Below are 24196 nucleotides of genomic sequence, written 5' to 3' on the forward strand. Positions count from 1 at the left end.
CGCTTTTCCCCACTCAGCGACACACCTGCTGAGGATAAAACTCTGGTTATTGGCAGCTCTATTCTGAGGAACGTGAAGTTAGCAACACCAGCGGCCATAGTCAAATGTATCCCTGGGGCCAGAGCGGGCGACATTGAATCAAATTTAAAGCTGCTGGCTAAAGCTAAACGTAGATTCAGTAAGATTGTTATTCACGTCGGCGTCAATGACACCCGGTTACGCCAATCGGAGGTCACTAAAATTAATATTGCTTCGGTGTGAATACGCAAAAACGATGTCGGACTCCGTAGTTTTCTCTGGACCCCTCCCAAATCTGACCAGTGATGACATGTTTAGCCGCATGTCATCATTTAACCGCTGGCTGTCCAGGTGGTGTCCAGCAAATGATGTGGGTTTTGTTAATAATTGGCAAACTTTCTGGGAAAACCTGGTCTTATTAGGAGAGACGGCATTCATACCACTTTGGATGGAGAAGCTCTCATTTCTAGGAACATCCCAAACAATATAAGTAATTTAAATCACTCACAACCCAGAGTTGAGACCAGGACACAGAGTCGCAGTCATAAACGCTCTCTGAGCTTCTAGTTCAGTTACCCAGCCATAGTTTTAATAGTTTTATACAAACGGTGTCTGTCCCCCGACCGCCTAAATTATCTAAATCTAAAATTAAACAAAGAGGAGTTGTGCATAACAACCTCATAAAAATTAAAACCTCTTCTGTGACAGAAAGACAAAACAGGAGAATTAAATGCGGACTGTTAAATATCAGGTCTCTATCGTCTAAAGCAGTGTTAGTAAACAAATTAATATCAGATAATCATATTGATTTACTCAGTCTCACTGAAACCTGGCTGTGTCAAGATGAATATGTCAGTATAAATGAGTCCACTCCTCCCAGTCATAATAATACCCACATTCCTCGAGGCAGCGGCCGAGGAGGGGGAGTTGCAGCCATTTTTAACTCTAGTCTGTTAATCAGCCCTAAACCTAAACTAGATTATAATTCATTTGAAAGCCTCGTTCTTAGTCTTTTACATCCGACCTGGAAAACCTCGCAGCCACTTTTATTTGTTATAGTGTACCGTGCTCCTGGCCCGTATTCTGAATTTTTATCTGAATTCTCAGAGTTTTTATCCAGTTTAGTTCTTAAATCAGATAAAATTATTATTGTAGGCGATTTTAACATTCATGTCGACGTTGATAATGACTCCCTGGCTACCGCGTTTATCTCATTATTAGACTCCATTGGCTTCAGTCAGGGTGTACATGAACCTACTCATTGTTTTAACCATACCCTTGATCTAGTTCTGACGTATGGAATTGAAATTAATAACCTAAAAGTCTTTCCACAGAATCCCTCACTATCGGATCATTATCTGATTACTTTTGATTTCTTTTTACTCGATTACACTCAGCAACAGTTACTATACTAGATGTTTATCAGATAGTGCTGTCATAAAACTTAAGGAAAAGATTACTTTGTCGTTAAATTCAATACCAATACCTTCAGTAACAGAGGTTTCCGTGCCGACTTTAACCTCTCCCGAATTGATCATTTTGTTGATAGCACCGTGAGGCTCGCTATGAACAACGCTCGACTCTGTAGCTCCTCTTAAAAAGAAGTTAAAAAAGCAAAGAAAGTTCGCTCCTTGGTATAACTGTCAAACCCGTAAGTTAAAACAAATATCGCGAAAATTTGAAAGGAATTGGCGATTAACCAAACTGGAAGAATCTCGTTTAATCTGGACAGACAGTCTCAAAACTTATATGAGGGGCCTCCGCAATGCCAGAGCAAACTATTACTCAGCTCTAATAGAAGAAAATAAGAACAACCCCAGGTTCCTTTTCAGCACTGTAGCCAGGCTGACTGAGAGTCAAAGCTCTATTGAGCCTTGTATTCCTTTAGCCCTTAGCAGTAATGATTTTATGAGCTTTTTTAATGACAAAATTCTAACTATTAGAGGCAAAATTCATGACCTCCTGCCCTCAGATAGTACCTATCTAACCTCAAACACAGCTGTAAAATCTAATATATATTTAGATTGCTTCTCCCCAATTTCTCTTCAAGAATTGACTGCAGTGATTTCTTCATCTAAATCATCAACGTGTCTCTTAGACCCCATCCCAACTAGGCTACTTAAGGAGGTCTTTCCTTTAGTTAACACTCATATATTAGATATGATTAATATATCCTTATTAACAGGCTATGTACCACAGTCTTTTAAGATAGCTGTAATTAAACCTCTACTAAAAAAGCCCTCCCTGGATCCAGAGGTGTTAGCCAACTATAGACCAATATCTAATCTTCCCTTTATGTCAAAAATCCTTGAGAAAGTAGTCGCAGACCAGCTGTGTGATTTTCTCCAGGATAATAATTTATTTGAGGAATTTCAGTCAGGATTTAGAGTGCATCATAGCACTGAGACAGCTCTAGTTAAAATTACAAATGACCTTCTGATTGCTTCAGACAAAGGACTCGTCTCTGTACTTGTTTTATTAGATCTTAGTGCGGCGTTTGACACAATTGACCATCAAATTCTGCTGCAGAGACTGGATCACTTAATTGGCTTAAAAGGTTCAGCACTAAGCTGGTTTAAATCTTATTTATCTGATCGTTTTCAATTTGTTGACGTTCGCAATGAACCATCCTTACGTACTAAAGTTTGTTTTGGAGTTCCATGAGTTCTGTGCTCGGACCAATCCTGTTTACTCTATATATGCTTCCTTTAGGTAACATCATTAGAAATCACTCTATAAATTTCCATTGTTATGCGGATGATACTCAGTTGTATTTATCAATGAAGCCAGAAGAAAGCGATCAATTAACTAAACTCCATAATTGCCTTAAAGACATAAAAACTTGGATGAGCACCAATTTCCTGATGTTAAATTCAGACAAAACTGAAGTTATTGTTCTTGGCCCCAAACAACTCAGAGACTCTTTATCTGATGACATAGTTTCTCTAGATGGCATTGCTCTGGCCCCTGCCACTACCGTAAGAAACCTCGGAGTAACATTTGATCAAGATTTGTCTTTTAATTCTCATTTAAAGCAAACCTCACGGACTGCATTTTTTCATCTGCGTAATATTGCGAAAATTAGGCCTATCCTGACCCGAAAAGATGCAGAAAAATTGGTCCACGCTTTTGTTACCTCAAGGCTGGATTATTGTAACTCTCTATTATCAGGTAGCTCTAGTAAGTCCTTAAAAACTCTCCAGCTAATTCAGAATGCAGCACGTGTACTAACAGGAACTAAGAAACGCGATCATATCTCTCCTGTTTTAGCTTCTCTGCACTGGCTCCATGTAAAATCCAGAATTGAATTTAAAATCCTACTGTTAACTTATAAAGCTCTAAATGGTCAAGCTCCATCATATCTTAGAGAGCTCATAGTGCCATATTATCCCACCAGAACACTGCGCTCTGAGAACGCAGGGTTACTCGTGGTCCCTAAAGTCTCCAAAAGTAGATCAGGAGCCAGAGCCTTCAGCTATCAGGCTCCTCTCCTGTGGAATCATCTTCCTGTTACGGTCCGGGAGGCAGACACCGTCTCCACATTAAAGACTAGACTTAAGACTTTCCTCTTTGATAAAGCTTATAGTTAGGGCTGGCTCAGGCTTGCCCTGTACCAGCCCTTAGTTAGGCTGACTTAGGCCTAGTCTGCCAGAGGACCCCTCTATAATACACCGGGCCCCTTCTCTCCTTCTCTCTCTCTCTCTCTCTCTCGTATCCTATTACTGCATCTAGCTAACCCGGCCATTCTGGATGTCACTAACTCGGCTTCTTCTCCGGAGCCTTTGTGCTCCACTGTCTCTCAGATTAACTCATATCACAGCGGTGCCTGGACAGCGTGACGTGTGTGGTTGTGCTGCTGCCGTGGTCCCGCCAGATGCCTCCTGCTGCTGCTGCCATCATTAGTCATTAGTCATACTTCTTCTGTTATTATACACATATGATTATTGTCACACATGTATACTGCCAGGTATTAATACATACTTTCAACATATTGTACCGCAGTAACCAGAACTATAACTATAATATTATTACTTCCATTAATGTTGTTGTAAGATACTGTCATTACCTGCATCTCTCTCTCTCGCTCTCTCTCTCCCTCTCCCTCTCTCTCTCTCTCTCTCTCTCTCCCTGTGTCATATGGATTACTGTTAATTTATCATGTTGATCTGTTCTGTACGACATCTATTGCACGTCTGTCCATCCTGGAAGAGGGATCCCTCCTCAGTTGCTCTTCCTGAGGTTTCTACCGTTTTTTTCCCCCGTTAAAGGGTTTTTTTGGGGGAGTTTTTCCTTATCCGCTGTGAGGGTCTTAAGGACAGAGGGATGTCGTATGCTGTAAAGCCCTGTGAGGCAAATTGTGATTTGTGATATTGGGCTTTATAAATAAAATTGATTGATTGATTGAATCCTACAAGAGCTGCTGGATATGCCAGTCTAGAAAATGTAACATAATTGCCCTGTAGGTCTGCTTAAATCCCAATACAATATAAATATGCCCAGTGTCAATGTTTGTCAAATATTGAGGGTTGGAGTGAGTTTTCAGCCTATAATGTACTGCAGGTTTGTCTGCCAAAAAGTTGGAAATCCCTGTAGTGCGCCTTTACGTCATGGCGTATTGCAGGACAAAGGTCTGACCCTCCACATCCTGCACATATACAGAGCCTCACAGTCATGACTTTGTTTAGTTTGAACTTTTGAGTGCTGAGACGTTCTGAGAACACATTAAGTCACTGTTCCCCTCCTGCCTGTCTTCCTGTGCTGTGAGAATACTACTCGACGGTATTCTTGTCATGCAGAAACACTCCCCTTGTCCCGCATGACAAGAATACTACTTGACGGTATTCTTGTCATGCGGGACAAGGGGAGTGCTTCTGTGGCCAACTCCAGTGAGAAACAGCTGCAGCTGCCCCCCCCAAACCCACACTCGCAGGGAAGCTGTGGTGCCGCTGCTAGTGGTTTGGTTAAGTGGAAGCTGCAGGATCAGGCCACTAACTGTGGTTTTCCTTTGAAGTGCTCTTCTTTCATAACAACCTTCACCAGTCCTCTCTTATTGAGTTTAACACCATATACGCAGCCACAAAATGACTGAGCAAGGCAGACCATTGTTTAGAGAGAGCAGTTGGATATAAATGGATCTAGCAGACCAGGGCAGAGGATACTGTAGTTGTAGTGGTTTGTACCTGGTCCATGTCTATCTCCACTTGGCTCTCCTTCAGCTCCAGCTGCTTATGCAACTTGGTCACCCTCTCCAGGAGCTCCACCACAGCGCTGCAGCTCTCCTCACTCCTCCAGTTCCCATACGTAGACATCAGCTTCTTGAATGCCTTGTCATCGCACCTGATCAACAACATGTACCAGAAGAAAGAAAGTCTATCAGGCTCAGAGCTACAGTAGCTGTCAAATAGGATCAGAGTTTGACAAATGTTGGGGGAATGATGTGTCTCACTACTCTGTCTCAGGACAAACCATGTCTGAACAACACAGCATTTTAATCTTTATTCAAATTCTCTAACACATGGCAGTATTTTAGCACACTAATACAAACTAGCATGGTTAGTAATTTGTTGCTTTGTTTGAAGGTTATCACTCTTAGATGTTTCAAATATTTTCCAAGAATGCTTTGAGGCAGGCATCAACACCAATTCCTGGTTTTGGTTGTTAATCTTTCAGACTCTCACATTAAAAAAATATATTGTAGTGTTTTTTATTTGACGAAAAGTATGAGGAAAATATTATTGTCAATGACCTTATTTCCATGACAAAAATGAGACGATGACGAGCTGAAAACAGATCTTGATAATAAAAACTAAGACAAGGGAATTCCAGTTTAGCATGTGAGGGAACACAAGCTCAACAGGTGGCTCCCATGCTTTCTCAGTACTTATCATCAGTTATTTGCACAAGAGCCATGTTTTACTTAATACCTGGTGTTGTTTAACATCCAAAGACTGTTGAACTTTAACTTTTTGAAACAAATGGCTTACGAACTACGGAAGAAACCAACAACTGCTACTGCCGACCACGCCGCATGTCGGAGGAAAGCACTGACCCCAGCTCTAAACTGCCCGCAGATCTGGAGAGACTCTGCTCTGCCCTTATCACGGAGATAAGGGCACTTTCCACAAGCGCGACACTTTCCACATTGATAAACGAAGCTCAAAGCACAGCATTCAGTTCAATCTTGTTCTCTCTGGAAAACATCATCAGGAAAACAACTGATTCTCACGGGCAGCGCATTCAGGACATGGAACATGAGCTCTCTGGCTACAGTGACAGAATCGTAGAACTGGAATCAATCAGTCAACAATTTTATTTATAAAGCCCAATATCACAAATCACAATTTGCCTCAGAGGGCCTTACAGCGTACAACATCCCTCTGTCCTTTGGACCCTCACAGCCGATAAGAAAAAACTCCCCAAAGAACCCCTTTAACAGGGGAAAAAATGGTAGAATACAATACAATAATCCATATGACAAAATGATACATAAAGAGAGACAGAGGTAGAGAGAGAGAGAGAGAGAGAGAGAGAGATGCAGGACAGACAGTAATGATAATAGCTTACAGCAACATTAATTTAAGTAATAATATAATAATAATTACAGCTATTGTGGTACAATATGTTGTAAGTATATATTAATATATGATAGTATATGTACAGTACAGGCCAAAAGTTTGGACACACCTTCTCATTCAATGCGTTTTCTTTATTTTCATGACTATTTACATTGTAGATTCTCACTGAAGGCATCAAAACTATGAATGAACACATGTGGAGTTATGTACTTAACAAAAAAAGGTGAAATAACTGAAAACATGTTTTATATTCTAGTTTCTTCAAAATAGCCACCCTTTGCTCTGATTACTGCTTTGCACACTCTTGGCATTCTCTCCATGAGCTTCAAGAGGTAGTCACCTGAAATGGTTTCCACTTCACAGGTGTGCCTTATCAGGGTTAATTAGTGGAATTTCTTGCTTTATCAATGGGGTTGGGACCATCAGTTGTGTTGTGCAGAAGTCAGGTTAATACACAGCCGACAGCCCTATTGGACAACTGTTAAAATTCATATTATGGCAAGAACCAATCAGCTAACTAAAGAAAAACGAGTGGCCATCATTACTTTAAGAAATGAAGGTCAGTCAGTCCGGAAAATTGCAAAAACTTTAAATGTGTCCCCAAGTGGAGTCGCAAAAACCATCAAGCGCTACAACTAAACTGGCACACATGAGGACCGACCAGGAAAGGAAGACCAAGAGTCACCTCTGCTTCTGAGGATAAGTTCATCCAAGTCACCAGCCTCAGAAATCGCAAGTTAACAGCAGCTCAGATCAGAGACCAGATGAATGCCACACAGAGTTCTAGCAGCAGACCCATCTCTAGAACAACTGTTAAGAGGAGACTGCGCAAATCAGGCCTTCATGGTCAAATAGCTGCTAGGAAACCACTGCTAAGGAGCGGCAACAAGCAGAAGAGATTTGTTTGGGCCAAGAAACACAAGGAATGGACATTAGACCAGTGGAAATCTGTGCTTTGGTCTGATGAGTCCAAATTTGAGATCTTTGGTTCCAACCGCCGTGTCTTTGTGAGACGCAGAAAAGGTGAACGGATGGATTCCACATGCCTGGTTCCCACTGTGAAGCATGGAGGAGGTGGTGTGATGGTGTGGGGGTGTTTTGCTGGTGACACTGTTGGGGATTATTTCAAAATTGAAGGCACACTGAACCAGCATGGCTACCACAGCATCCTGCAGCGACATGCCATCCCATCCGGTTTGCGTTTAGTTGGACAATCATTTATTTTTCAACAGGACAATGACCCCAAACACACCTCCAGGCTGTGTAAGGGCTATTTGACCAAGAAGGAGAGTGATGGAGTGCTGCGGCAGATGACCTGGCCTCCACAGTCACCGGACCTGAACCCAGTGGAGATGGTTTGGGGTGAGCTGGACCGCAGAGTGAAGGCAAAGGGGCCAACAAGTGCTAAACACCTCTGGGAACTCCTTCAAGACTGTTGGAAAACCATTTCAGGTGACTACCTCTTGAAGCTCATGGAGAGAATGCCAAGAGTGTGCAAAGCAGTAATCAGAGCAAAGGGTGGCTATTTTGAAGAAACTAGAATATAAAACATGTTTTCAGTTATTTCACCTTTTTTTGTTAAGTACATAACTCCACATGTGTTCATTCATAGTTTTGATGCCTTCAGTGAGAATCTACAATGTAAATAGTCATGAAAATAAAGAAAACGCATTGAAGGAGAAGGTGTGTCCAAACTTTTGGCCTGTACTGTATGTGACAATAATCATATGTGTATAATAACAGTAGAGGTGTGACTAATAATAACAGCAGTAGTAGGAGGCATCACGCAGGACCACGGCAGCAGCACAACCACGATCCAGGCACACCTGCGATACAAGTTAACCTGCCAGACAGTGGAGCACAAAGGCTCCAGAGAAGAAGCTGAGTTAGTGACATGCGGTAAAGCTGAGTTAGCGATATGCAGTAATAGGACAAGAATGTTAGAATTGGAAGAGTGCACCAAAAGCCTAACGGCAGACAACACTTGCCTCCTTGCAAAATTAGAGGTCTCGCTCTTGACTATCTAATTTGAGGGTCATCGGAATACCTGAGAAAAAGGTAGGCTAACTACCCTGTTGCATTAATGTCTACTTTTTTTGCTGAGGTCCTGGGCAACAACTTCTTTCCTACATCACCCGTCCTTGACCGAGCCCACTGAATTGGACCAATTAATATTGAATAAGTCTCTGTACTATTATAGTCAGCCTAATTTGTTGCGCCTGGACTCCGAAATAAGTTGCTGTTGTCACTGTGTTCAGATGGTTTAAATGGTCTGAACACACCGTTTTCAGACGGTGTGTGAAACAACTATCTGAAAACAACCAAAGTTGTTTCACACACCGTCTGAAGTTTTTTGCAGTTTTTTGCTTTGTTTTGTTTCCTTTTTAAATTGGGTCTACAGCCTGCTGCTACATATGTTTTTACCATTGCTATATTGCAGAGTTCTTTCCTCATGCCCAGTCACTCAACCTTATTTACATTTCTTTTTGTTTGTCCTGACTGGTGCAGTGGCAATGGTGCCGTGTTTAGCTAATATGTTTGGTTGCTGAATTATGGCCAGTGACCGCTTTAGCTGTGTTTGTCTTCCTCCAGTCAAGTTTCTTCACTGAATTGAATAGATTTAAACAATACACTGTACTGGTTGCTGGGGAGCTATCCTAGAGAGAGAGAGAGATAAATTAGTTAAGTTTAGTTCAGATGCACTGGAAGTTAAGCAAAAGAAATAACCTGCTGTCTTCTTTGTTTGAGGAAGGAGACAGTGGTGTGCACAGGGGGGAGCGACCTTGTGGCCCAATTGTTGAAAAACGCTCATTAAAGTGCCCTCTTGGGAGCCAAAACGTGCGCTAAAGTGCCCTCCTGGGAGCCAAAACGCGTGCTAAAGTGCCCTCTTTGGAGCCAAAATGCATGCTAAAGTGCCCTCTTGGGAGCCAAAGCATGTGCTAAAGTGCCCTCCTGGTTGGCAAAACATACTAAACTGCCCTCTTGGCTGGTTAAAACATGATACACCGCCCTCTTGGGTGGTAAAAACGCGTGCTTAAGTGCCCTCCTGGTTGCTAAAACACAACTGCTCTGTTGGGTGGAAAAACACACTAAACTCCAGAAGACTATTAGGACCAAGAAATACTATGAAACATTACTGTTGCAATGACTTTTATGTTGGACCCTTTTTTGATCTATATTGAGCCAGAACTATATCTCACAGAACCAGCTTGGATTATCTGGTGCTAATATGGTGTTAAAATGCACTAGAACACAGGAAATGGCATCTACTTAATTGAAAATGTTCTGAGGACCCCCAGACCCCCCAGGGATTTATTTCCTTCATACATCCATGTCTCTGTGTGTTCTTCACACAGTGACATACGTAGACCCCGCATCGAGTGGGTTTGCCTGCTGCTGCGATACGTCAATGTCGCCGTCATATTGGATGTGGCAAGGCTGCGCTGTAAACTAATACAAGTAAATGGACTTACTTTCACAAAGTGCCTTTCTACAAAGAAATTTACATTAATGCCTCTCATTTATTCATTCACACACGCACTAATATACTTGGGAAACAGGCACCAAAAACAATGTATTTGATCTTCTCAGATGGCTAAGATAAGAACTTTATTGATCCCACACAGGAGTAATTCACGTTACATCAGCTACAGAGAACAAGGTAGTGCCGAAAAACAATACACAGTATATATAGGCTACATATACATATATATGTACACATATATACATATATTGTCATGATCCTGTTTTTCTGTTAAGTTTAGTTACCCATTTCATGTTCATGTTTTGTGTCTTGTCTTGTACTTCCTGTTTTATTTTGAAGTGTTCACCTGCCTCTCCTTGTCTCCGTACGTTTTACTTCCTGTCTGGCGCTGCCACACCTGCTCCCTGATTGTTCCTCCCCAGCTGTGTCTCATCAACCCCTATTACCTCATGTATTTAACCCTCATGTTTTCCCCTGTCTTGTTGCCAGTTCGTCGTACTTCACAGTCCTTGTTACAGCACTCTATCTTGTCTCGTCTTGCCGGTAATAACAGTTTTGTCTTTTGATCTAGTCTTTGCCTCACGATTTGGATACCTTTGCCAGTCCTGATTGATATTCTGTGTACCGAACCCTGCCTGTCTTTTTGAATAAACCTCGTTCTTGTCTAACCGGAAAAGAATCGAGCCTTTGTGTCCTTTCCGAGCCACGTTCATGACATATGTATATATTATATATATACACACATATACACACACACATATATATATATATAGATATATATATATCTATATATATATATAGATATATATATATATACATATATATATATATATATATATATATATATATATATAGATATATATATATCTCTATATATATATATATCTATATAGATATAGATATATATATATATATATATATATATATATAGACAGATATAGACAGATATATATAGACATACTGTAGCGTCCGCCAGGACGTGTGGAAAGGATGACGCAGTTATTCGGCAAACCACTGTTTATTACTGAACAGTACAGGTTACTGTTGGCCGTAACCACACCAAAACAACCAACAAACAAGAACTTAGCTGTAACTCCAACTGTGCACTCCTGCTCTCTCCTCCAGCTCCCTCCTACACACACCAGCACGCGCACTCACACAGCCCTCATGCCTGTCACACTCGCACCCCGTCCCCCTACCTATACTCATTCAATCCCAAACATGCCATTAACTCACAGACAGTGGCATGCACAGACTTTTTGAAGGGCAGGGGCGAAAAGAAAAAAAAGGGCACATACAGCGCGTTCTCGCCACTGAAGAGGGCACTAAGTTCCGCGTGTTTTCGAGGGCACTTTAGACATGTTTATATGTTATACAAATGGCACATTATATAGCCTTAAAACTGACTTAGTAGACAGACTACTCAAGTTAGTTTGTAGTTAGGATCAGCATCCACGAGAACTGTGCAGATTCAACGTTGGACTGTGAAGAACACACAGAGACACGAGCAAACTATTACTCAGCATTAATAGGAGAAAACAAGAATAACCCCAGGTTTCTTTTCAGCACTGTAGCCAGGCTGACTGAGAGTCAAAGCTCTATTGAGCCTTGTATTCCTTTAGCCCTTAGCAGTAATGATTTTATGAGCTTTTTTAATGACAAAATTCTAACTATTAGTGGCAAAATTCATGACCTCCTGCCCTCAGATAGTACCTATCTAACCTCAAACACAGCTGTAAGACCTAATATATATTTAGATTGCTTCTCCCCAATTTCTCTTCAAGAATTGACCGCAGTGATTTCTTCATCTAAATCATCAACGTGTCTCTTAGACCCCATCCCAACTAGGCTACTTAAGGAGGTCTTTCCTTTAGTTAACACTCATATATTAGATCTGATCAACATATCCTTATTAACAGGCTATGTACCACAGTCTTTTAAGGTAGCTGTAATTAAACCTGTCCTAAAAAAGCCCACCCTGGATCCAGAGGTGTTAACTATAGACCAATATCTAATTTCAATTTCAATTTCAATTTCAATTTTATTTATACAGCCCAATATCACAAATCACAATTTGCCCACAGGGCTTTACAGCATATGACATCCCTCTGTCCTTATGACCCTCGCAGCGGATAAGGAAAAACTCCCCCAAAAAAACCCTTTAACGGGGAAAAAAAAACGGTAGAAACCTCAGGAAGAGCAACTGAGGAGGGATCCCTCTTCCAGGACGGACAGACGTGCAATAGATGTCGTACAGAACAGATCAGCATAACAAATTAACAGTAATCCACATGACACAATGAGACAGAGAGAGAGAGAGAGAGAGAGAGATGCAGGTAATGACAGTAGCTTACAACAACATTATTGAAAGTAATAATATTATAGTTATAGTTCTGGCTACTGTGGTACAATATGTTGAAAGTGTGTATTAATATCTGGCAGTATACATGTGTGACAATAGTCATATGTGTATAATAACAGTAGAAGTATGACTAATGACTAATGATGGCAGCAGCAGCAGCAGGAGGCATCTGGCAGGACCACAGCAGCAGCACAACCACACACGTCACGCTGTCCAGGCACCGCTGCGATATGAGTTAATCTGAGAGACAGTGGAGCACAAAGGCTCCGGAGAAGAAGCCGAGTTAGTGACATCCAGAATGGCCGAGTTAGCAAGATGCAGTAATAGAATACGAGAGAGAGAGAGAGAGAGAGAGAGAGAAGAAGAGAAGGTGCCCGGTGTATTATAGGGGGGTCCTCCGGCAGGCTAGGCCTAAGTCAGCCTAACTAGGGGCTGGTACAGGGCAAGCCTGAGCCAGCCCTAACTCTAAGCTTTATCAAAGAGGAAAGTCTTAAGTCTAGTCTTAAATGTGAAGACGGTGTCTGCCTCCCGGACCGTAACAGGAAGATGATTCCACAGGAGAGGAGCCTGATAGCTAAAGGCTCTGGCTCCTGATCTACTTTTGGAGACTTTAGGGACCACGAGTAGCCCTGCGTTCTCAGAGCGCAGTGTTCTGGTGGGATAATAAGGCACTATGAGCTCTCTAAGATATGACGGAGCTTGACCATTTAGAGCTTTATAAGTTAACAGTAGGATTTTAAATTCAATTCTGGATTTTACAGGGAGCCAGTGCAGAGAAGCTAAAACAGGAGAAATATGATCTCGTTTCTTAGTTCCTGTTAGTACACGTGCTGCTGCATTCTGAATTAGCTGGAGAGTTTTTAAGGACTTACTAGAGCTACCTGATAACAGAGAGTTTCATCTGCAATATTACGCAGATGAAAAAATGCAGTCCGTGAGGTTCCCTTTATGTCAAAGATCCTTGAGAAAGTAGTCGCAGACCAGCTGTGTGATCTTCTCCATGATAATAATCTATTTGAGGAATTTCAGTCAGGATTTAGAGTGCATCATAGCACTGAGACAGCACTAGTTAAAATTACAAATGACCTTCTGATTGCTTCAGACAAAGGACTTGTCTCTGTACTTGTTTTATTAGATCTTAGTGCGGCGTTTGACACAATTGACCATCAAATTCTGCTACAGAGACTGGAACACTTAATTGGCCTAAAAGGTTCTGCGCTAAGCTAGTTTAAATCTTATTTATCTGATCGTTTTCAGTTTGTTGACGTTCATAATGAATCATCCTTACGCACTAAAGTTTGTTTTGGAGTTCCACAAGGTTCTGTGCTCGGACCAATCCTATTTACTCTATATATGCTTCCTTCAGGTAACATCATTAGAAATCACTCTGTAAATGTCCATTGTTATGCGGATGATACACAGTTGTATTTATCAATGAAGCCAGAAGAAAGTAATCAATTAACTAAACTTCATAATTGCCTTAAAGACATAAAAACCTGGATGAGCACCAGTTTCCTGATGTTAAATTCAGACAAAACTGAAGTTATTGTTCTTGGCCCCAAACAACTCAGAGACTCTTTATCTGATGACATAGTTTCTCTAGATGGCATTGCTCTGGCCTCTAGCACTACTGTAAGAAACCTCGGAGTAACATTTGATCAAGATTTGTCTTTTAATTCTCATTTAAAACAAACTGCATTTTTTCATCTGCGTAATATTGCGAAACATAGGCCTATCCTGACCTGAAAAGATGCAGAAAAATTGGTCCACAATTTTGTTACCTCAAGGCTGGATTACTTAACTCTCTATTATCAGGTAGCTCTAGTAAGTCCTTAAAAACTCTCCAGCTAATTCAGAATGCAGCAGCACGTGTACTAACAGGAACTAATAAACGCAATCATATCTCTCCTGTTTTAGCTTCTCTGCACTGGCTCCCTGTAAAATCCAGAATTGAATTTAAAATCCTACTGTTAACTTATAAAGCTCTAAATGGTCAAGCTCCGTCTTATCTTAGAGAGCTCATAGTGCCTTATTATCCCACCAGAACTCTGTGCTCTGAGAACGCAGGGTTACTCGTGGTCCCTAAAGTCTCCAAAAGTAGATCAGGAGCCAGAGCCTTCAGCTATCAGGCTCCTCTCCTGTGGAATCATCTTCCTGTTACGGTCCGGGAGGCAGACACCGTCTCCACATTTAAGACTAGACTTAAGACTTTCCTCTTTGATAAAGCTTATAGTTAGGGCTGGCTCAAGCCTGCCTTGTACCAGCCCCTAGTTAGGCTGACTTAGGCCTAGTCTGCCGGAGGACCCCCTATAATACACCGGGCACCTTCTCTCTCTCTCTCTCTCTCTCTCTCTCTCTCTCTCTCTCTCTCTCGATTATTGTCACATATGTATACTACCAGATATTAATATATACTTTCAACATATTGTATCACAGTAGCCAGAACTATAATTACAATATTATTACTTTCATTAATGTTGTTGTAAGCTACTGTCATTACCGTCTGTCCTGCACCTGTCTCTGTCTCTCTCTCTCTTTCTGTCTCATTGTGTCACACGGATTACTGTTAATTTATTATGCTGAAGTGTTCTGTACGACATCTATTGCACATCTGTCCGTCCTCGAAGAGGGATCCCTCCTCAGTTGCTCGTCTTGAGGTTTCTACTGTTTTTTTCCCCCGTTAAAGGGTTTTTTTGGGGGGAGTTTTTCCTTAATCCGCTGTGAGGGTCCTAAGGACAGAGGGATGTCGTATGCTGTAAAGCCCTGTGATCTGTGATATTGGGCTTTATAAATAAAATTGATTGATTGATTGATTGATTGATTGATTGATTGAGACTTGGATGTATGAAGGAAATAAATCCCTGGGGGATCTGGGGGTCCTCCCCCAGAACATTTTCAATTTAGTAGATGCCATTTCCTGTTTTCTAGTGCATTTTAACACCATATTAGCAGCAGATAATCCAAACTGGTTCTGTGAGATATAATTCTGGCTCAATATAGATCAAAAAAGGGCCCAACATAAAAGTCATTGCAGCAGTAATGTTTCATAGTATTTCTTGGTCCTAATAGTCTTCTGGAGTTTAATGTGTTTTTCTACCCAACAGAGCAGTTGTGTTTTGGCCACCAGGAGGGCACTTAAGCACACGTTTTTACCACCCAAGAGGGCAGTTTATTATGTTTTAACCAGCCAAGAGGGCAGTTTAGTGTGTTTTTTCTACCCAAGAAGGCAGTTTAGTATGTTTTGCCAACCAGGAGGGCACTTTAGGACATGCTTTGGCTCCAAAGAGGGCACTTCAGCACACGTTTTGGCTCCCAGGAGGGCACCTTTCAGGTGACTACCTCTTGAAGCTCATGGAGAGAATGCCAAGAGTGTGCAAAGCAGTAATCAGAGCAAAGGGTGGCTATTTTGAAGAAACTAGAATATAAAACATGTTTTCAGTTATTTCACCTTTTTTTGTTAAGTACATAACTCCACATGTGTTCATTCATAGTTTTGATGCCTTCAGTGAGAATCTACAATGTAGATAGTCATGAAAATAAAGAAAACGCATTGAATGAGAAGGTGTGTCCAAACTTTTGGCCTGTACTGTGTGTGTATATATATATATATATATATATATATATATTTACACGTATTTTATATATGTATTTTATTTATACATATATATATATATATATATATATATATATATATATATATATATATACACACTGAACAAAAATATAAATGCAACACTTTTGTTTTTGCTCCCATTTTCCATGAGCTCAACTCAAAGATCTAAAACATTTTCTGTACACACAAAAGACCATTTCTCACAAATATTGTTCACAAATCTGTCTAAATCTGTGTTAGTGAGCACTTCTCCTTTGCCGAGATAATCCATCCCACCTCACAGGTGTGGCATGTCAAGATGCTGATTAGACAGCATGAATATTGCACAGGTGTGCCTTAGGCTGGCCACAATAAAAGGCCACTCTGAAATGTGCAGTTTTGCTTTATTGGAGGGGGTCTGGGGGGGGTCAGAAAACCAGTCAGTATCTGGTGTGACCACCATTTGCCTCATGCAGTGCAACACATCTCCTTCGCATAGAGTTGATCAGGTTGTTGATTGTGGCCTGTGGAATGTTGGTCCACTCCTCTTCAATGGCTGTGCGAAGTTGCTGGATATTGGCAGGAACTGGAACACGCTGCCGTATACGCCGATCCAGAGCATCCCAAACATGCTCAATGGGTGACATGTCCGGTGAGTATGCTGGCCATGCAAGAACAGGGATGTTTTCAGCTTCCAGGAATTGTGTACAGATCCTTGCAACATGGGGCTGTGCATTATCATGCTGCAACATGAGGTGATGGTCGTGGATGAATGGCACAACACCTTTCCTTAAATCTATCCGTTACAGCTTTTATATGGGGCACTAAGGTCCAAGGATTAGCAGAGCAGTGCTCCAGCACAATCGGTCTCAAGGTGGGCTGGCCCTACCTAATTTTTTGTATTACTACTGGGCAGCTAACATACAGAAGCTGGCATTTTGGAAGCAAATGCCACTGACTAACTGGTGTTTACTGGAGGCAAAGTCCTGTCAATCGACATCACTCCCAGCTTTAATATGTTCATCTTCACCTCCACTCTTGTCTCGGTACACATCTAACCCAATAGTAGTCTCCAACCTTAAAAGTTGGTTTCAGTTTCGGTAGCACTTTAAATTCAAATCCTCCTCTACACTAGCTCCACTATCAAACAATAATTTGTTTCCCCCCTCTGTAATAGACTGTGCTTTCCTCACATGGGAACTAAAGGGACTCAGGTCTGTTGGAGACCTCTACAAATCTGGCGTCTTCTCTAGCTTTCAGAACCTGAAAAACAAACATGCTTTAACTGGACACGACCTTTTTCAGTATTTCCAACAACAGACACTTTGTTCAAGCCCAGTTTCCATCTGTTCCACATGCGCCTCCTAAGTTACCTTGGAGATTTTGTCCAACCAAAAGGGTATTACTTCACAAATATATAATCATGTTTGTTTGTTTGTTCAGAAAAGAAAAAAAATGGAAGGAAAAATATTGTTTCAATTGTGACTTTGTATGTTTGTAATTATCCTTCAATAAAAACATCATTAAAAAAAAAAAACAAAAAAAAAAAACGAAGACAAATCTATGTTTCATTTTCGCTGACAAGATGTGACGTGACAAAAATGTTAGCAGTGGACAATCGGACATTGAAAGCCGAGAATGGCCGTGCCTGCAATTATCTTCAAATGCCACATGAGCAACATGTTGGTAAACTCCAGTAAATAGTCGTGCCAGGATGTTTCACTAGCAGGCAAAAACACTTACAGCGGAGCAGAGTCAGCTGTTGGTGTGAGTTGTGAGCTGTAATCCAGGAGTAAATAATCCGCCATTTGTGTCTGAATCTGGATGGTGGAGCTACTGAATGGATTTGTGGAGTTTGTTAGTTGCAGCCGTGGCTGTTAACAGTTAGCTCTGCTTGTTAGCCGCTGAACAGCAGCAGAGTGAGCAGCCACCGGCTGCTGGACCTCACAGCTGATCTCCGCAGGATGCCACTCAGTCCAGACTAGAGAAGGTTTATGGGTTGATGCTATTTGACAGGCAGATAGGAGGCTCAGTTATCTGTGAGTGTAGCTATGCTGAACGTAAAAAGTCTGAACTCAGATCAGTTTTCTCTGACACAGATGAAAGTAATCACCAACTCTGTTTACACTAGTTTACTGTCTTAAAAGGTTAGCCTTTTAAAGTTAAAACATTTTAAAGGTCATCATGTGAGTATTATTCAGCTAATATCCATATTATGATGACACTGGTTACTTCTACTGTGAAAATGAGGCCTTCGTTTGTATGATCTGGCTGTTTTAAGTCACGTTTAAATGCTACAAAAACATTTTTGACATTGGCTACTATGTTTAAATTAATGAAATGCTGTTAAATCCTCCTAAATTAATAACACTTAAAATATGACTCAGTGTGTTATAATATGTTAATTACCAATATAAAAATAATATGTTTTAATAACAAAAATCATTCCAAAATGCTTGTCAATAATGCATGCACAAAACTGCAATGACAGAAAAAACATTAGACCTCTTAGAAATGTAATGTGCTTCAATAATATCCACCAATTGGAAGATCAGCGGTTCCATCCCTGCTCCAGTCTGTATATTGATGTATCCTTGAGCAAGATACTGAACCCCATATTGCTCTTGGTGATGCTTCCATCGGTGTGTGTGTGTGTGTGTGTGTGTGTGTTAAAAAGCAGGTGGCACCTTATGGTAGCCTTGGTCACCAATGTATGAATGTGTGTGTGAATGGGTGCATGTGACTCGTAGTGTAAAAAGTGCTTTGAGTGGTCAGATGACTAGAAAGGTGCTATACAAAATGCAGGTCCATTTACCATTAATACAACAATGCCAATCAAGTGCAAATCAATACTCTGTACCTTGGGAAGTAAGACTTCATAGTAGTGTGTGGACAAAGATGTGGAGCATAGGTAGTAGAATGTATGTCATCCATTAGTCTTGTCAGCCCTGTTACTGCAACAGGGCTGACAATCAATCCTGTTATTGTCATTAATTTCATGAAAATGTAAAAAAAAAAAAAAAAAAAAAAAAAACCCAAAAAAACCAAAATGGACTCTTACCATTGTAATTTAAACTATAATATATTTTGGACTAGGCCATTCTTCCAGTATTTCTCATCTAAAAAAACCTCTTTTTTCTTAATAGACATCTGATTGCCATGCACAATTAGGGTACGCTTGATAATCTGAATGAAACATATCAAAATGGAAAAGAAAATCCACATCTGAAAATAATCTCAATGAAAACAGGGACTTAAGTACTGCTCATATATGTGCCATTTATTACATATGTCAAATTAAGAATATTAGATGTAGTAATACTTTCATCAGGGTTGCTAAAACTATCAAAACATTAAGGAGAAAAACAGTAATAAAATATGAAATTCCACAATCTGAGATTGCACAATAAAATTTCTTTAAACTGTCTTTAATTCCAGGCTACTTAAAAAAAATAGCAATCAAATTAAATTTAAATTTTAAGTTTTCAAAGTTAAAAAAGCACTGATTTCGTGGAATGACCCACATCTAACTTATCTGTGTCATCGGTACTTTTGTAGTGTTTTAGGTTCTTTTAGCATATTGCTTTGGTTTTAAGCACATTTCCAGGGTGGTTCACTGGGGAGCATATGTTCCCAAGGTCCTCAGTTCCCCAGTTCAATATTCTCTGAACACACATCAACCCTTCTGATGTGTTCATGCCATTTTCTGGAACTCTCAGTCTCTAAAATAGTTTTGGTTTTTGCATATCAATACATAAGACATAGACTAAGACTAAGAGCCATAACAAGATGAAATGTAGGATTAAAATTGACGGGTATGAGTGAAGGGTTCAGACCCCTTACCAGTTTTTTTTTTCCTAATCTGAACCTGTTTGGAGATGGGAATAGTCAGTTGTTATGGATATGTTTAAAAATGGGAATTAAACCTGATCCTAGGCCTGTTTTCTAACCCTTTGTTTGCCCTTTTCTCATTCCTTAATTGATTAATTATTTTTTTTCAATTATTCATTTTTATAAAAGTTTTTAATTTCTTGTGCTGCCATCAATTTTGGAACTGTTCTAACAAAAAGAGCAACAGTGATCTGTGGCAGTGCAGTTTCATTACTCTCAGAATCATGATGACATATCAAGCCAATACAGAGCTGGGGAACATCTTTCTCAGGTCACTGTCATCGCTTTCATCAATCTTGTTTTCAACAGCAGTTCTCATCTTATTTCCAGTCTTAGCAGGCAGCTAGTTTCTTTTACAAAAGCTCTGATAAACCCACTGAACACTACCTGCACAGCACTTCACAGCAGACAGACAAAGCTAGCAACGAAGGCCCCAATCAAACAGAAAGCATTTTGTAGGTTCCAAAACACAAGGTGCACTGCACTGCTCTTTTTTTCAAATTGAGTGCCACCAGTAAAAAAAAAAAACAATTGCTGTTCATATTTTTTGTTGCCAGGGAACCACCCCATCACCCCTTTACCCTAACCATCTCGTGTAATCAATCTACCGTTTATTTATTTAATTTCATTTTTATTTATTTCTCAGTAATTAGTAGCTAGATACTAAAATGGACAGGCAGAGGGTACTTGCTCTAGCTCAAACAGCAGCATCCAGCTGCTAAAATACTTTTTGCGTGATTGGGGCCTATGATACCTATTGCAGACAGTCAAACATCTTGCAGCTTAAAGCTATAGTTGGTAATGTTGGAGAGCTAGCAAGATTTGAAAGCGGCACCTCCTCTAAGCTCCGCCCCCTCCTCCCCCTCCCGTCAGTGCTCCGTCCAAAGCCAGGGCCCCACACAAGCTTGAACACACATCCTGCAGTCAGCAGGGCAGAGGAGAGCCAAGTAAAGTAACAAATCCCCCCGAAGCAAAACAAATAATTACCTGTCCAACAGAAAGACAGCAACCTCTGCATCACTTTTCAGGCCCTTCAGCTCCCTCAGTTGTCTCGGATTTTTTTCATTCATTTTTCTGAGCACATTATGTATTGACTAATCTCAGGATGGAAGGACCATTTCACCCAATATAACAAGAAGTGTTTCTGAACAGGATTACCAACTATAACTTTAAGACACATATTATATAAAGATTTTTTTCGGGAACTGGTGAAGATCAGCTAAAAGTAGAGTGAAGATTGTATTTACATTCATTAGATGAACAGAAACTTGACCCAAATAAATGCTTATGTTACTCCATGCATGGATGTGTGTAGGCCATTGTTCGCTTATGAGCCACTACGACTTGGAAAGGCAAACACATCAGGACTGGACTGTGTCTGTCTGTCAGTTTGTTCTGGAGTTGTTCTGCTAACCAAGGGGCAAAAAATATTAACGCAGCTTTAAACATTACATTCGTTAAAAAATATCTGTCATAGATACTTGTTAAAGGCTTCATGTTGCTTCAATAAATGCTCAATAACATTTGTAGAAATGTATCCCTAATCTAAAAATTATGCTGGGCCCTATTATGCTAGCTATCCTATCATAGACAGCAAACTGAGGTGTACCATTAAGTAGTACACCTCTAGCTTGCTGTAAGCTAGAGTGATGATGTGGATGTGTGGTACCTTTCCCCACAGCAGGACAGCCTAGTCAAGATCCTCTTCACCTCATCCACCTGCCTCTGCTGATCTTCAGTCCACTTATCCTCTTCCTCATCAGATGCTGCTTGGCCCTCCACCGAACGGAACAGCTGCTCCTCCACTACAAGTCACGACACACTGTCATCATTAATGCAATCATTACTATCACTGTCATAGAGGACAGCAGCCAGAAGTGTAGAGAATAAAAGACTTGAGACTAGAGCTGAAAAAAAAATAGTCAATTAATCAGTCAGTTAAAAGAAAATGAGTCTGCAACTTTTTTGATGATTAATTAATTGTTCAGGCAAAATTTCAGGCAAAAACACCATCCATTCTCTGGCTCCAGTTTCTCCAGTGTGAGGATGTTCTGTTATCTATGGGGTTTGGACTATTGGTCGCATGCAACAAGCAATAAGATGCCACTTGTTACATGCATTTTTCACTACTTTCTCACATTTTATGGAAAAACTACAATTACCACCCTGCAGTTGTATGCTTCACTGCACCAGTCAAGCTTCTCTTCTAGCTTACATACATGTCTGTGAAAACATGGATGCTTCACGCACATCTTCCCCTCGAAAGCACAGAAGATCTATACAATCAGCACAGTTTCAAGGTGGGCACCCAAGATTAGTGTCACTGATTCAGTATCTGACCGAATATCTCCCCTTCGGTTCCTGAGATATGATGTTGAGTTGGACAGAAAAGTGTTTATGCAGAACATTATTAATTAACATAATGTCACAATGAAGTTCACCTTTGACCTTTTGAATGTAAAATGTCATCACTTCATAAGTATGTCCTATTAGACATTTGTGTAAAGTTTTACTCATAGTTAGCATAACAATTGTTGAGTTATAGCCAAAAACATATTTTGTGAGGTCACACTGACCATGACTTTTTACCTTCAACCCCAAAATTCTTCTGTTTATTCTTCAGTCCAAGTGGACATTTGTGTCAAATTTAAAGAAATTACTTTGACGTGTTCTTGAGATATCGTGTTTACAAGAGTGAGACAGACAAGGTCATTGTGATCTTTGACCACCAAATCTAATCAATTTATTGTGGAGTCCAAAAGGATGTTTGTGACAAACTTCCCTCAAGGCTTTGAGATATCGCATTCAAGAGAATGGGACAGATGGACAGACAGCCACCCCGAAAACATAATGCTTCCAGCCACAGCTATCACCTTCACACGGAGGCATAATTAATCAACTATTTGGGGGTGCCAGTGGCTTAGTGGATAGAGCAGGCACCCCATGTACAAGGCTGTTGCCGCAGTGGCCCGGGTTCGACTCCAGCCTGTGGCCCTTTGCTGCATGTCATTCCCTCTCCTTCTCCCCCTTTCACACTTGACTTTCCTATCAATTAAAGGCAAAACTGCCCCAAAAAAATCTTAACCAAAAAAAAAAAAAAAAAAAAAAAAAAGAATTATGAAACTAGTTCTTAAATTATGAAAGGGTAAATTAGCTACTTTCTTTGTCATTACAAACTGTCGACTGCTTAGCAGAGAGACGTTAGGACTCTGTCTTTTCATGAGAAACACGTCTTACTCTCACCTGGGGTCATCAGAGCACGCCCTGTCGGAGAACATCGGTCATGTTGGGAGTCCGAGCAACACCTCTGGCCCCGCCTGTTGCCAACACTCAGCTGCTGCTCTGCCCTGGTGCTACTTGGGAGTTGTAGTTTTGACACCTCCGATCTGAAAAAGAGCACTGTAAGTTTAGTATAGCTGTCTGCAGACTGCATGTTCTCTATGTGACCCTGTATTTGCTACTGCAGTGTAGCTTATGTCTCTGCACATAAACTGGCACTAACCGAGGGGCTAAAACTATTCTTCAAATTTGCACAGATGAGAAAAGTTGAGTCCAAACCAATTGCCAACATCAAAGAGAACATATCATGTAACAGAAGGTAGTGTGTGTGTTAAGCCACATCTATAACCACCATGATAATTTTATAGCTGCCTGTGATGTTGTATGCCAAATCTGGGTGGGGTAATTGAAGCCAGACATATCTTTAAGGCATTTTTACAGTAAAGTGGGTCAGTGGTAGAATGGCCCTGTTACTGTACAGGAGTTGGCTTGTGAGGTAAAAACACTCTGACTGACACTGGATGAGACAAAGTCAGAGCACAGACCTTCTTTAAAGCACATTAACAGTTTTATTGGCTCTGTTACACATCTTTTCATCTGCAGATGGAAAGACATGTAACACTTTAATTCTATATATCATATTCTCCCTTGTGTCAAAGACATATTTAAACATTTGTCAATGAAAAAACGGGTGGGAGTGCAGTTTGTGTGGATCAATCTCTCTGTAATGGTTTGAATTTGCTAGGTTTCTCCTGCTGTCTGCTCTTTCGTGTTTGGGGAAATCCAATAGGGGGCCTTCGTAAATCACAGTATAAGTGTTTCCAGATGATGATGTCTTGCTAAAAAAAGAGAAAGTCTCAAAAAGGTTTTCAACAGCCTGCCTCACTGAAAAAAAAAGTCATGGAGCACTCATGCTTATATCCTGTTGGCACAAGGCAGACTATGCCGTAAGACAACATTATACTCTGCATCTGTGTACTACTTTAAGGTCCTTT

The 24196-nt window shown here is 40.6% G+C and overlaps 1 protein-coding gene across 1 annotated transcript in view; it reads right to left on the reverse strand.

Moving 5' to 3' along the window:
- The window catches only part of efcc1 (EF-hand and coiled-coil domain containing 1), a 72471-nt gene that overhangs the window by 18001 nt on the left and 30274 nt on the right, over positions 1-24196 (reverse strand). The window contains exons 3-5 of the mRNA XM_049571109.1: positions 23166-23308; positions 21592-21727; positions 5199-5355 (exon numbers count right to left, since the gene is read on the reverse strand). Coding sequence (XP_049427066.1) covers positions 5199-5355; positions 21592-21727; positions 23166-23308 — 436 coding nt within the window. The remainder of the gene's footprint in view (positions 1-5198; positions 5356-21591; positions 21728-23165; positions 23309-24196) is intronic.

The sequence above is a fragment of the Epinephelus fuscoguttatus genome, linkage group LG1, assembly GCF_011397635.1.
Source record: "Epinephelus fuscoguttatus linkage group LG1, E.fuscoguttatus.final_Chr_v1".
Lineage (NCBI taxonomy): Eukaryota > Metazoa > Chordata > Actinopteri > Perciformes > Serranidae > Epinephelus > Epinephelus fuscoguttatus.